This window comes from Glossina fuscipes, unplaced genomic scaffold (genome assembly GCF_014805625.2).
Source record: "Glossina fuscipes isolate IAEA_lab_2018 unplaced genomic scaffold, Yale_Gfus_2 0, whole genome shotgun sequence".
NCBI classification, from domain to species: domain Eukaryota; kingdom Metazoa; phylum Arthropoda; class Insecta; order Diptera; family Glossinidae; genus Glossina; species Glossina fuscipes.
This window is the reverse complement of record NW_023998414.1, coordinates 35,066,435-35,080,557: the sequence shown is the minus strand read 5'-3', so window position 1 is coordinate 35,080,557 and position 14,123 is coordinate 35,066,435. Positions and strand designations below refer to the sequence as shown.

General features: G+C 33.6%; 1 protein-coding gene across 1 annotated transcript in view; it reads right to left on the bottom strand.

Moving 5' to 3' along the window:
* LOC119634190 (homeobox protein abdominal-A) overlaps nt 1–14,123 on the bottom strand; it is a 74,683-nt gene that overhangs the window by 18,365 nt on the left and 42,195 nt on the right. The window contains exon 3 of the mRNA XM_038028213.1: nt 11,138–11,245. Coding sequence (XP_037884141.1) covers nt 11,138–11,245 — 108 coding nt within the window. The remainder of the gene's footprint in view (nt 1–11,137; nt 11,246–14,123) is intronic.

The following is a 14,123-nucleotide window of genomic DNA, read 5'->3' as shown; positions in this document are numbered from 1 at the left end:
TACTCTTATATAAACCCATACAGACATATATATATATACATATATATCATATATATATATATATATATATATATATAAGTGTGTGTGTGTGTGTGTGTCTGTATGTGTGTGTGTGTGTCCTTATGTATAGGGTGTGCATATGCATGTTTACTGATGCTATGATTATTTCTGCGTTGATGTTGTTGGTGGTGTAAAAACTGTTATTCTTTGTCTTAGTGGGCTGTTTTGTGTGCTGGTATGCTTCATGTGCTAAAGCTGCCCTTCTTGTTTCTCGTAGGTATGGGCGGAGTAACTCAATTAAGGATCCATTTGATGGCGCATACATCATCATCATTCTCTTCATAGATATTTACAAATATGTGCAAAATTGTAAATTCTATGCAGTAGTACATGTACCTATATATATATATATATATATATTTTATATATATGTTCATTTTTCTATTGGAAACTCTGTGGAAAAAATAATGTGAAGCATATATAAATGTATCGATTCTTTCAAGTTCTATTACAAATTAATAGAAATATATTTTTAAGCTCTTTAAGTTTATTTATTGGCAAGAAATACATATTTATTAACATATCTCTATCTCATTTTTTTTTTCTCTCTCTCCGTATCTCTCTTTGGATCTATTTTTATCTTTACATTCAATGTATTTTTTTATAAAGAAAAATCAAACTATAATATAATAGATCTTCCCGACATCAGTTTGTGAAGTCAATTCGCCCAATGACAAAAATTCTAAAAATTTTCTCAGGATTTTGTATGGTTTTGATATTCTTTGAGAACGTAAGCCTAACCCGTAGTGAAAAGACCTATCAAGTTATGAAAAAATTCTATATTAATTAGAAGCCACGGAAAGTTTATTATTTTTCTTCTGGATCTTAATTCGGAATGGACTAAATTACTGATCCTACCAGCTCTCCATAATGTATGTGTAGATGTATTTTAGAATATCTATGATATAGTCTTGTAACAATTAGTCTGATTTTAAATTGATGGCATAATAGAGTCAAAGAGTGTTCGGTAACACAATTACTTTTGGTAATCCGATCAGTTGGAATAATTTTGTTCAAAAAAGATATGAAAGCATTATTAACGGGCAATACTCTATACTCTGCGCTCTGCGTGTAATCCAATTATTCATTCATTTTCATAATAATATACCAAAAATTAGGCTTTGTTTCCATGCAAGAATATATTTCATTGATGATAGTTCTTACATTGGATAGCGACTAAAATCGTGGACTGGGTTAATCGAAACTTACCAAATTTGATGTTCTTGTTAAAAAAACTTTCATTACTCTTCATCTATTTACGTCATAAAAATTGCGAAGAAGACTTTGTTGTTAAATGATGGCTTATCTTTCATGGGCTACGAAACATGGACCCATGCGATGTAAATTTGTTAAGAGCAATTTTTATGTCGAATTGCTATGACGAAAGAATTTTGATCACAAAATATTAAACATGGAACAGTCGTTTAAACGCTTCGCATGAGAATCTTTATCACGGGGCGAGATGCGGGTAATACAGACAAGTCTGAACCGAATAGAATTCACTTAACTTTTATATCAAATTGCTATCGTAGACTAAGGAATCTGGCTTATGTACCTGAGGATGGTTTAATTTTCGCAGGAAGCTTCATATGCGAGGGGATTCAAAAGATTGGTCCGAATTGTGCACAGCACACCCAGTGTTTTTTGGCGAAATATGTTGAGAATTGTACTTTTTTTTTTCATATAACGAAGGGCCGTATGGTCCAATCCATTTTCAGCAGAATTCATTTTTGAGCCAAAGCATGTCATTGTGCCAAAATGTAGCTTCGAAAGAAACATCAGCCAGGCAAAAAAATATACAGACAAACAAGTTTAAATCGATTCAGTAAATAATTCCAAATTGATCGGTATAATAAGCGGTACGTTTATCGCAAGTCATTTGGGGGGTGCAATGCATAAATTCCCACAAAATTAATGCACCTTGTACGACAAGTGAAATAGAGTACAATCATTATTTCGTTCATGCATCTCTAGCATCCAGGTAGCGAGTAAACGACGAAAGTATCTCAAAACTGTCTAGTCTAGATTTTTTTATGCTGCTGATCGGATCGAAATTGTAGCATTTTTTTTTTGTTTTTTCTCAAGATTATTGTAATTTGAAAATTTTTGTGAAAGGTAACGATATTTCTTCCATTATCATAAGCTACACCTTTTTGGTTAATGTCTTTCACCCGCACCGGTATCATAGAAAATGTTATAGTTTCTAAAAGCGAACATGTCGCGATCACTTTAAATTAGAGCTAAGTGGCAGACATGTTCACGAGCTTTTGTTTTTATTAATAATTGGAGCCGTTCGCCGATATATTTCACAGTCAGGAGGTGATCACTTAAGACAGATCGCCTTTGTATGATATCAAACAATTTTTCTATCTCTCTCTATCTCTCTCTCCCTCTCTCTTTCTCTCTCTCTTTCTTTTTCTCTTTCTCTCTTTCCCTCTCTCTCCCTTTCCCTCTCTTAATCCCTTTTTTTCTACGTCGCTTTATCAATCGCTATATCTGAGAGCATTACGCGATACTCGCGAGGATTGAAAAGCAAATCGGATCAAGATTTTCGTATACTAGGATTGTCTGCACTCTTTTCGTAACCGCACAGATATTTTCGTGAAACATGTCATCAATTTCAGTGATGTCGAAAGTGTCGAAATGAAACGATTATTGGATAGTTATGTGCCATACTTGGTTCATCCATTACAAAGAATTCTTTCATAGAGAGCATGCATGCATGTTGTTCGCATGCTTCTTTTGAGATTAAGCTGAGACAATTGTTCGTATAGCTTGTGCTCTTTCAGATTGTCGTGTGTCTACGATATAACCCAAAGTTTCATAATATAAATTGTGGCACTTTTATGCCCGCTAGGACTAAATTTTCCTCGTGCCATTATTCGGACAAGTACATAATTGAGTATATTGCGAAAAAAATTCGAATCTTCATATGGAGCACTATCAGAAGTAGGAATACTACCTGGGTATGAAAAAAGTTAAATGAATATAGTTGCGAATGGTATTAATTAAGTTATATGTTAAAAAACTAAAGATTTTTGTGCGCAAAAGCTTGTATTGTTATCTTATAAGATCGCGTTGATTCCAAATTATTAATGGACATATCATCTCCTGCATAACACATCTTTCGTAAATGAATTTTGAAAACTTATCGAGGATGATAAGTTTTTTTTTCATGGCGGCATCACTTTCACTGACAACAATCATCTTGAGGGGCGCAGATTTCGTTAATAATTAAATTAATGTGTTTCGTCAAATAAGCATCGGAAAATTTTACATGGAATGTGAAATTGATTGGTTGATTAACAATTCATGCTGGATATATTATTGAATTACGATTTCTTTCGCTGTCAGACCGCTATAGAATTGAACTATTGCATATCTGTTGACATCAAAAAGGATACTTTAAACATTTGGTGAGAGGATGCCATTATTGAAAGTGAAAGTACGCTTACGTACGTGGACGGTTAAGTGAAAATTTCTATATTCCCATTCTAATTAAGTCAAGTCATAAATATATACCATATTATCGGACAAGGATAATATACAAACAATAAATAAATCAGATTTTTAAAATTAGATAATACAAAAATGATCTTAGAAGTTGTTATCATTATATAGACAGACTTAAAGTCACATTATAATCAATGTGTAAATGATTGATATCAAGAATGCGGCCTAAGATCAGTATTCACTGTCATTTTCTTTTTGCGATAATTTATAGTAAACAGATCTCTCTTCAACAGGTACGTATTGATTTATGTAATTCTTATGAAAACGAACGCTAAAGCGATCAAACACCTTTGGATAAATACAATGCATCAAATCAAATAATCGAAATCGGATAATTATCAAACTTATCAGTCATTTGCATGCGGCAACATAAAAGAAAAGAAAGAAAGAAGAACAAGTAAAAAAATTGTAGTCGGCTGTGGTTGAATCTTTTGTACCCGATCACCATTATACTACAAAACGATTAAGAAACTAAATTTTCATAATCTATAATATTGAAACGGAAGACTTAAAAGTGAAAATTTATATCATGGATCCATTGGTGTTTATGAGTAACGAGCAAAAAAATGCGGAAACCAAAAGTATTCTCAGTTTTTGTTGCATTATCGACCTATGGCTTGGGTATGGGTTTGAATCATTTTCAAATTCTTTTCCAAATTTGTAGGCGATGTCTTCATTACTGCCAATCGAAGAAAGTTTACCATAGGTCGAGTAGACGGGCTTTGAAGCTTGATTCTGGAAATTGTAATATACTATAATATATAGAGTGGGCGTGATGTAGCATCGTCCAAATTATATGGATTTACATGTTTATAGGTCTATATCTACTGTGGCGTTGTATGAATAATGGGAAAAAAAACGATTTTTTTCGCTTTTGAAAAACAGAAGTCCTCCTAGTTTACGGGTTACTGTAAGCGTGTCCCCCACTCAGTCGATGTGGCCCATTTGCAATATCAACTTGCGCGTAAGAACATTCAATGTTTCTGCCAAATTTGAAGTCGAAAGTTTCATTGTTGCGACCAGGAGGCTATTTATAACAGACATTGCACAGACGGACTTACAGACAGACGGACAGTCGGACAAACAGACGACTGAATAAACGGATATGCTTAAATCGAATCAAAATTTTATCCCGATCGAGAATAAATATACTTTTTGGAATCTCTGAAGCTTACTTCTATGCGCTGCAAGAGGATTGACAAACCCAATATACCGCTCCTACGCCGATGATGAGTATAAAACAAAAAAAAAAAAAAAAAAAACATAAAACAAAAAACAAAAAACGAAACACTAAATTATTTGCTCTGTACCTTGCAGTTCCAGTTTACGTATGCACGATGGTCATTAGTTGAGCCGCTTCCAGAGGGTAATCAAAATCTTATCAAAATTCCATAATCACAGATTAAACATCTGATATAAAAGTTGTTGATGGATTTCAAAATAAAAACAAATGTCAACACTTTTGTTACAATTTGTAAAACGTAGAACTCCCATCTAGTATGTTGAAAAAAAAAAAACCCATCATTAACAAGAGCGTAAACCATATTTTCCAACAAATGTTCAAATATTTTTCTGGTGCAATAAAAACCTGAATAAAAAAAAAAAAAAAAAAAACAACAAAGGAGAACCTGCGACAATATCGAGTGACAAACCCTTGTAATTTGACAAGTAAGTCCTCTTAATTTGCTGAATGCGAATGCAAAAAAAAAAAAGAGGGCGAATAAGTGAAAGGCCGAAGAGTGAGTGAGTCGCGGAGTGGTGGTTAGTTTGTTGTGTATAGAAATGTTGTTGTTGCGGGCGTCAGTTTTGCATCTCATAGGAACTGCATCTGTTTTGTTAGTAAATAGCGATTTTCGAGACCAGTCACTTGTATGTCCCTCCGTCCGTCCGTCCGTCCGTCCGTCCGTCTGTTCATTCATCAAGCGAACGCGTATAAACGTGTGTACACTTGCTTATTGCTGTTGTAACGGTACACCGCAAAGAAAAAAGAAAAAAAAAAATAAGAAAAAAGAAAACTCCGAGTTACCAACCATCACTAACAATATAACAAATTTGACTATAATAGCGAATAAAAGCAATAAATAGAATAAAAATAATGCTGATGTATTTCCTCTCTGTTTGATTTTTTTTTTTTTTTCATTTCAGCTTTGTGTTAATCCGTCAATAAGCAAACACACATACATAAGTAGATATATGCATGCATTGTTAGCTTATGTGTGACCGAATTCATGATAAAACTATAAATTAATTAATGCTGCGGGAATTTTAAAAGCATCGCCATACAAATGGAAGAGCAAAGTTGACATAAAACATCCCTCGGGATTACAATTGAATTTCAAATTACAAGGCTGACGACCTTTTTTTTCAATAATCTATTTTTGGTAGATTTGAACTACTTTTGCTTGACACTTGCATGCACTTTATACCGACACCTTAGCTTCTGCTCATATCTATATATATATATATATATATCTATATATCTATATATATATATATATATATACATATGCAATCGCTCACAATAGGGATATAGAACGATACGAATAATGATTATTGTAATAGATAGATATATAATTGTAATTTTTGACATAGATAAAATCGAGCTGCGACGACCGCACGCAGTAATAAGTCTGAAAGAGAAAATTTGATCCAAAAAGTCTCTTCTCCGTCGCTTCTTTATAAAAGTAATTAGGGGCATTACGATCAATTCGTTTTCCATTAATCTCGATTTAAAATGCTACTGATCTGCAAGCTTATGCAATATATTGTATAAGTATTGTAACTTCCTAAGTACATCACGTACCTTTCCTTTAATGTGCTTTATGCGTACAGTAATGGCTTAATTGGGTCATTGTATTCTACATCATTTATGTTACGGCCATAATAAGTTTGAATGAATAAATTCAGAATGTAGAAGAACTTAGGATGAACACACTGTTAAGACTCGCCTCTTCACACTTGTTGATTTGATATATTTCCCGCAACGAGCCACTGAACATACGCTTGATATACATCTACAACTGCTTAACTCGTATCTCGTATCGTAACGATACTACTCGCTTATTTAAGGTCCACCAGATTTTAGTCTATTTTTGAAAAGAGGGAAAAACGACTCTGCTAATATCGGTCGATCCGGTCGAACCTATTTCAATGGCGTTCGCTCTTGCGTCAAAGCACGTCTATGTACCAAAATTCATTACAATCATTAAAAATTATGTCATGCATAGATAGATATCAGACGGATGTAGGGACAGACGGTCAGATAAGCTATATACTCTCAACATACATGCATACGAGTGGTATGGACTCATAACACTTTATCTGCCTCATGCAGCTAATGACTCGGGAAACGATTAACAACCATTAGCAAAAAAAAAAAAAAAACCTAAAATCATGAAAAGCAGATTTACGTTATTATAGTTACTCCAACTAGTCGTCTATAAAATTAAATAGCGAAGAACGATACTGGAACCCTGTCAGTAACAATGTTTAGATCGGCAGGGGGTATGTTTTGTGCTTATTTGGCTCTCACTGTCGAAAGTTTCACAGTTCAATGGCAACGAAAGGATTAAGGTTTGTTATCTATAACCTGGCAAGGGGCTCTTCTCTGTGAAGCCTGACTGGTGTATCGAAAGGAGGGGTAACGTTTTCTAATGAAACGGCAGTGTTTTTCTTCTCTCCCGTACTGGTCAGCGATATTTAAGCGGTTTGAAGCATAGTTGGATATGTACTGTGTGATGACAATTTTGGAAGCATTGTTTCCTCGAGAAAGCATACTATTTGGATGGTCTTCTGTGACATGTCGCGTGGTCTAAAGGAACGGCTGGGTACGGTACGGGATCACTGAAAGCTGCAAGTTCTGTAATAGAACGATAAGTCATGAAATTAATGTGTGAAAAGTAGGTTTGTTCCTGGTACGAAGATGCACTACCAAATCTGACTATCGGGATGAATGCCGCCTTACCTGACTGCTGCGTACGATCTTTCGGGAAGTGTCGTGGTGGCTATGGTTATCCCGAAGTTTCGTGAGGAACTAGCCAAGCGATTAGTTAGTTAGACCTCGACGCATACTAAAAATCGAGAAAACGGCCCGCACCTATTCTTTATTTCAAAAGTCTAAGAGTAATAGGGCCTCGTTCAATGGGAATTGTCGTACGCTTTTACAAGGCGTCGTATATGCGTTCATTTATATTAATAAGTACTAAGGCCTGCCTTTCTCAAGGCAGACGGATGACAAAGCAATTAATTGTGAGGGAGGACTTCCGTAATAGTGTTCAACTTTTTGTTAGTTTAGCGCTGCTTCCGCTTTTTTTTTTTTTTTTCTTTTAAAGGTTATATTGCTAGGCGAACTTTCTCTCTTTCTCTCTCTCTCTCTCTCTCTCTCTCTCTCTCTCTTGTGAAAGAAATTTCGAATCGATTGAAGGAAGAGCGACTTTAGCGCGGCCGTTTTACGCCTCGTTTTCGAAAATCAACCATACTTTACAACTATTAGTCGGACATATTGGTAGAATTGGTCCAACCTTATGACCTTAACAATATGACACAACACACAACACCTGAAGCAAATGATGAAAGAGATGGGTAATTGAAAGAGCAAATCTCCCCGATGGGGAGGAACAAACGATTTGTATAAATCGTGCTGATCGTATTGATTAACAAATATTCAACTTTAACACATTTTTCAAAATGTGGTTTTTTTTTGCTAACAAGTCCAATTTGGTTTATTTAGAAAAGTTACCACATTATGTAAATTGTTATTGTTTACTATTTGCTATCATGTACATACGTATATATATATATATTTCAACTAGCTTAGCTGGAGGATTATATTTTCATACACTTCTATATATGTAATGAATGGATGGATAATCGATGGATAATTAACGAATGGAAGAATGGCAAAAAGTGCGCAAAATTTGAATGCATTTTTTTCCCCCCCCGTTATCCCCTTTATTGTGTGCTGTAAATGTTCCTTATAATCATATCGATGAACTGCCACATTGATAATCAAGAAATGTTTTCAAATTTTTTTTTTTTTTTTTTTTTTTTCTTCACCGTACGTTTGCCTTATAGCGGTATGAGGTAATTAAACGATCAAAAAAAAAAAAAAAACAAATAATTACCATTTTTTTATTCTATTCAGATTTTGGACAATGACTGTTCGATGACTGTACATAGTAAACAATATTTTCTAGCAGAAGCATCAGTAAGTCATTTCGTATTCACATTCATTTACGGCACTTAATATCGTTCTGTAAAGTGTCTCTTAAAAAGCACTTCATTGATGGGCTGCAACTAATGTAAATCTTCCAAAATATTCTTAGCGACTTGAGTAGTTCTGAGTTTTTTCTTTCATGGAAATTTTATTCACTCTATTCAATGTTTGAATCTCTTTTTTTTTTTCTTTTTCCTTTTCAAAGTGTATTAATATAATCTATAAATGATTATTAATTCAAACACTGCATCGCTTTATGAACGATTTTTATCAATCGAATTAACAAAGAATTCTCTTGATATGTATTACTATCATGGTGCTCCTAATGAAACTGACATAAATGGTATAAAAAAAAAATAAAAAAAAAAATTCTCACATATATGTTTCAAAAGGACTAAGATTGATTAAGAAGATTTGCCTTAGGTAGGCAAACTGTTAGCCTGCGTTCCTTCTCTTAACGGAAATTATGACCTATGACGACTGCTTACGCATATATAACATAGAAACACGCATACTAGACGTACAGATTGCATGACCAATGTGTGTCCAGGAAAAAAAAAAAAAAAATTTTATTTTATTTAAAAAATAATTTTATTTTTTTTTTTTGATTTTAAATATTTTTGACGCAAGATGATTGCCTTATTTAACTACTCTGTCTTCGACATGTATCAAATATATTCCTAGAGCTGAATAAAATCGGAATTCTTTTGAGTGTCATATTAATACTCTCGATATCCGGCGGCGACTTGACATGCAGCAGCCAAGATGATGTTTTTTACTGCTAGACCCCCTGCTCCTAGTTACTCTTGACTGTTATGAGATTATCGAATAAATAATTTTATTCTGGGCCCATATTCGATAACAATCAATGGATCCTCGCGCAAAGCAATTTGGGCACTGGCTTCGCACACTTTTTACTTTAATAGAGCCGTTCATTTGCAAGTTCATTTGTCCAAAGGTTCAAATAGCGTAAGCACAGCTCCCTTTGGTCGGGGATAAGTGTTTTTTTTATTTCAAACTTTTTTTGCGCTGGGAACGTTGTGCATTGCAACGTTGAAATTAGCATATGTACGATCGGCGTAAGGTGTTGTTGACTTTATTCTAACATGTTTTGCTTATTGAAAAGTGTTTTCGTTATCAAAATTTCAATTTTTGCAAGAATTATGACAAACAAGAGAAACTTAATATCTAATGGGATTGTGTTGAGCAAAGTGAAAAGAAAATGGAGAAAAGGAACAAATTAATCGCAAAAATAAAGTGAAATTCATAAAAAAAAAAAAAATTTTATATTAATTTATTTCATGTAATGCGTGTTTAGTTATCCAACTTGATATCAAGAATAGATCAAAATTAATAAAACTCCTTTTTCATCTCATCAGTTAAAAGCTCTCCTTAACTGTTCTGTTGCTCTTCATCGTTCACTTGCATGGCTAGCTCTCTCGCATATTGTAAGCTATTACAAGTTAATTGTGGCAACCTCTAGGAGAAGCAGGAGATATAGGTGAACAAGGTCAGACAAGAGCCGATAGATTCAGGTTCGATTAACCCCTCTGCTTCGCATTATAACGATACGGGGACATTATGAAGTGCCTGAGCTAATTTGAATTTATTCACAAAACGTTCCATCGTTTGCTTAGCTGGGCCAAACTATTGCATGCGCACTATCACTTTTTATACTCCCCACCATTGGCGGTATAAAGGTGTATTAAGTTTGTGCGGCTGCTGCTTTGAGATAGACACCGACATACTTTTTATGTACCCGTTCGATTGAGAATCACTTTTTGAAATGATCCAAGTATGTTGGTCCGTAGGTCCATCTGCTTTGTTTTCTTGTGGTCGCAATTTTTTTAAATATTTTGATAAATGCCGCTGATATCAAAGGTATCCGTTTACTTCCCATATAAAAATCTATTCTGAAGAATCGTTATATATGAATAACTAAGCGAATTGATGTAAAATATTTAACGGTGCATTCTATTTGATTATAGTAGTAGTTTAATTGTTGTTGAATTTTTTTTAAATTTCGAATAATTTGCAAGTTTAATAAAATGTTTATTACTCTACTATAGGGCAAGTTGATAAGTGCCTCGAAATCATGCAAGGAGTATCCTTATTAGAGGGCGTTGTAATTTTCTTACTGTCAGCCATATTCATATTCTTCGAACTTTATTTCTCCTTTGAGAAATAATTGTTACATAATTTTTTAAGCGACTGAGACAAGCCTTAAAGTATATATAGGATATCCTTGAAATAATATTTTATGTATGTACGCCTTAATATTTGGAATGACTTGAGATAATTGTGAATTATCTAAATGCTTATGTAATATTAAAATACGTTTTCATTTACCTGTATTCTCGCCTCATTAAGTTTTGTCGTTCGCGCTAATTCTTCTCTGCAGTAAATATCAGGATAATGTGATTTGGCAAAAGCTGCTTCTAATTCCGCTAATTGTTCCTAAAAAAAAAAATATATATATATATATATATATATATTTAATTAATAATTTTTATATGTTTAGAATATTTATAATCAATTATAGACAATTATTAAAAAAAAAAATAATAATAAAAATTAAAAATATAAAAAATAACTTTATTCACGGCGATCACTTGCAAATTATGCAAATTGCACACAACTTTAATAAACGAATTTTTAGCGGGATATTAAAGATAAACATTTCAAATATTATCTGATATCGTAAATATTTCGTTTTATTGCATCCAATACTATTTTATAGTTTGAAATCAAAATAATCCACTCTCCGCTCACCTATGTGCTATACATTCGCATTGGCGAACAACATATGAAGGTTTTCGGGAAATAATAACTTATGACACATTTCCGGCCCATGTAAATGTTAATTTGTTTTAGGTGAACCTACGATATTTCTTTTGTGATATGATTTAATTTTTAACTTTAAAATACTGTCTTCTTTCTTATAACTTTCTCGACATTAGTACAAAAGAGACTCGATTCATTCTATTTTTTTTTAAATTTTTTTTATTCTATATACCTATGTATCGATTGTATATGTATCGATTTAAAATCATTTTCTGAATCCATCTAACCTTGTCTATCCAACTATCCGCCTGTGCATGTATTTTTATGTTCAACTTATAGGTCGCAAATTTTTGAGATAAACGCTATAGAAAATAGCCTCCAAAGGATCACTTTTTCGATCACTCTCCATAAAATGTGTCATTTTAATATGCAATGAGAGAAAATGTTGTTTAGTTTCGAGTTCGTACAAAAAGGCGGTTAGTAATAATATTGTGAATACTTTCGATAGAATCGGCCAAGTATAACTGTTCCTATCGATACAAATTCGTTCTTAATAATAATTTGGCATAAAAATTAACTCTACCGTGTTTAGATTATTTAAGTCAAATTTTTTAGATCTCAATTCATATAAGCGTTCTAATGAAAAACAGGACTTTCTACGCTGAAAAGTTTTAATTTGTTCGTACGATCTAACGATAACGAATTTAGATCGCATAGATGTGTTTTTTAAACCGCAACATAGATAAGGGCTTTCATGGAAGCAAAGCTTTCTATGGCGACAAAGTCTAATTCGTGGTTTGCTAGGACGGAAGCAACTGAAAAATAATCTAATCTTTGATAAGTAAATTAAGTTTCTTCAACTTGGACCACGTTGACCTTTGACTATATCCAAAATATGAGTGCTTTCATGACAATTATACATTTACATAAAAATGATGTATAATTGATTTGATGTATTATTTATTAAACAAAATAATGTAGAGTATCTAAGGGTTGAGCTTGCTCGACTAAAGAATTCTCATTTTTTTTTTTTTTTTTTTTTTGTTATATAGATCTGAGACTAATTTTTCAATGAACACAAGATGATATCGTCCCTCAATTATTAAAATAAGTATTAATATATATTATGGGTACGAGGTGCGTTCAAAAAAAAAGGTGATTTTTCGAGCAAGGCCCCAACACATGTTGACATTATAAGCTATTTTGCATTTTTGCATTTTTCTCTTGACAGATGTACAGAGGTTAGGCCTGCTTTGTTGTGAATGGCGACTTTTCTGCTATCGAAAAAAGACAAAACAAAAAAGTTGTGTGAAAAATAAGAAGTTAAGCACTTCAACTTATTTAGAACGTTGACTGCGGCATTTGCCGAATCTACTTTGAACAAAACAAAAATAGCTTACAAACGGGACGAGCTATTCACAGAAGGTCGATGGAAGATGATAATGACACTGGACACCTCAGCACGTCAACAATCGATAAAAATGTTGAACCAGTGAAGAAAATTGTTATGGAGAACCATTGCATGTCTATTATAGAAGTTGGTGCGAATGTCGCTACATTCGCCACGGCAGCGAAGTTTGTTCCGAAATTGCTAAATTTTTACCAAAAGAACCGTCTCTCCAGAGTTGTTGAATAACGTCAACGATGCTGCCAAATTTCTCATTAGTGTTATAACTGGTGACGAAACATGAATAGATGGTTATGACGTTCAAATCAAAATCCAATCATACCAGTGAATGCTGCCAGAAAAGCCAAGACCGGTAAAAGCATGCCAAGTTGAGTCGAATATGAAGGTATCGCTCACTCTCGTTCGGTCAGCAAGGTATATTACCTTGAAGTTATGCGTCGTTCGCGTGAAGCAATACGAATGGAATGCCCGGCATTTTGGAACAACCAGTCATGGATATTGGCCCACGCTAGTGCGCCAGTTCACATGTCATTGCTTATTCATAATTTAATGCAACAATCACGCCTCCGCCACCCTAATTCATTGGCCGTGGCCCACTATGACTTTTCCTATTCCCAAAATTGAAAACACCCATCAAAGGATGCAGTTTTACCACGATAAAGATACAGAGATCGCATCGCTAAAAGAACTCAAGGCCGCGCTGGTACGAATATATTACATTTAAGGGAGAGGGAGGCTAAATAGATAGATAGATATTGGTGAATAAATAAATATTTTTCCACGCCTTTTTTTTTTTTTTTTTTTTTTGAACACGCCACGTGTCCAGCTATTTATTTTTAATTATACAATAGCAGTTATAGTTGTACAGGTTTAATTTTTACTATATGCAAAATATGTATAATTTTTTTGCATACTTTCATATCTGATACTGATCAAGTCAACGATATATTTAATTATTTTTCATTAACTCTACACTTTATCTAAAGTGTTCCAACATAATTGGAAAACATGCGTTAAGCGTCACTGCATATAATGTTAATATTTCTCTCATTTTTCATTGCACGTCGCAGTTTCATCGAACTCGTGAAGTAAAATATTTCTCTTTCGTTTCCGTTATAACTTTGGAAAAAACAACAACAAAAA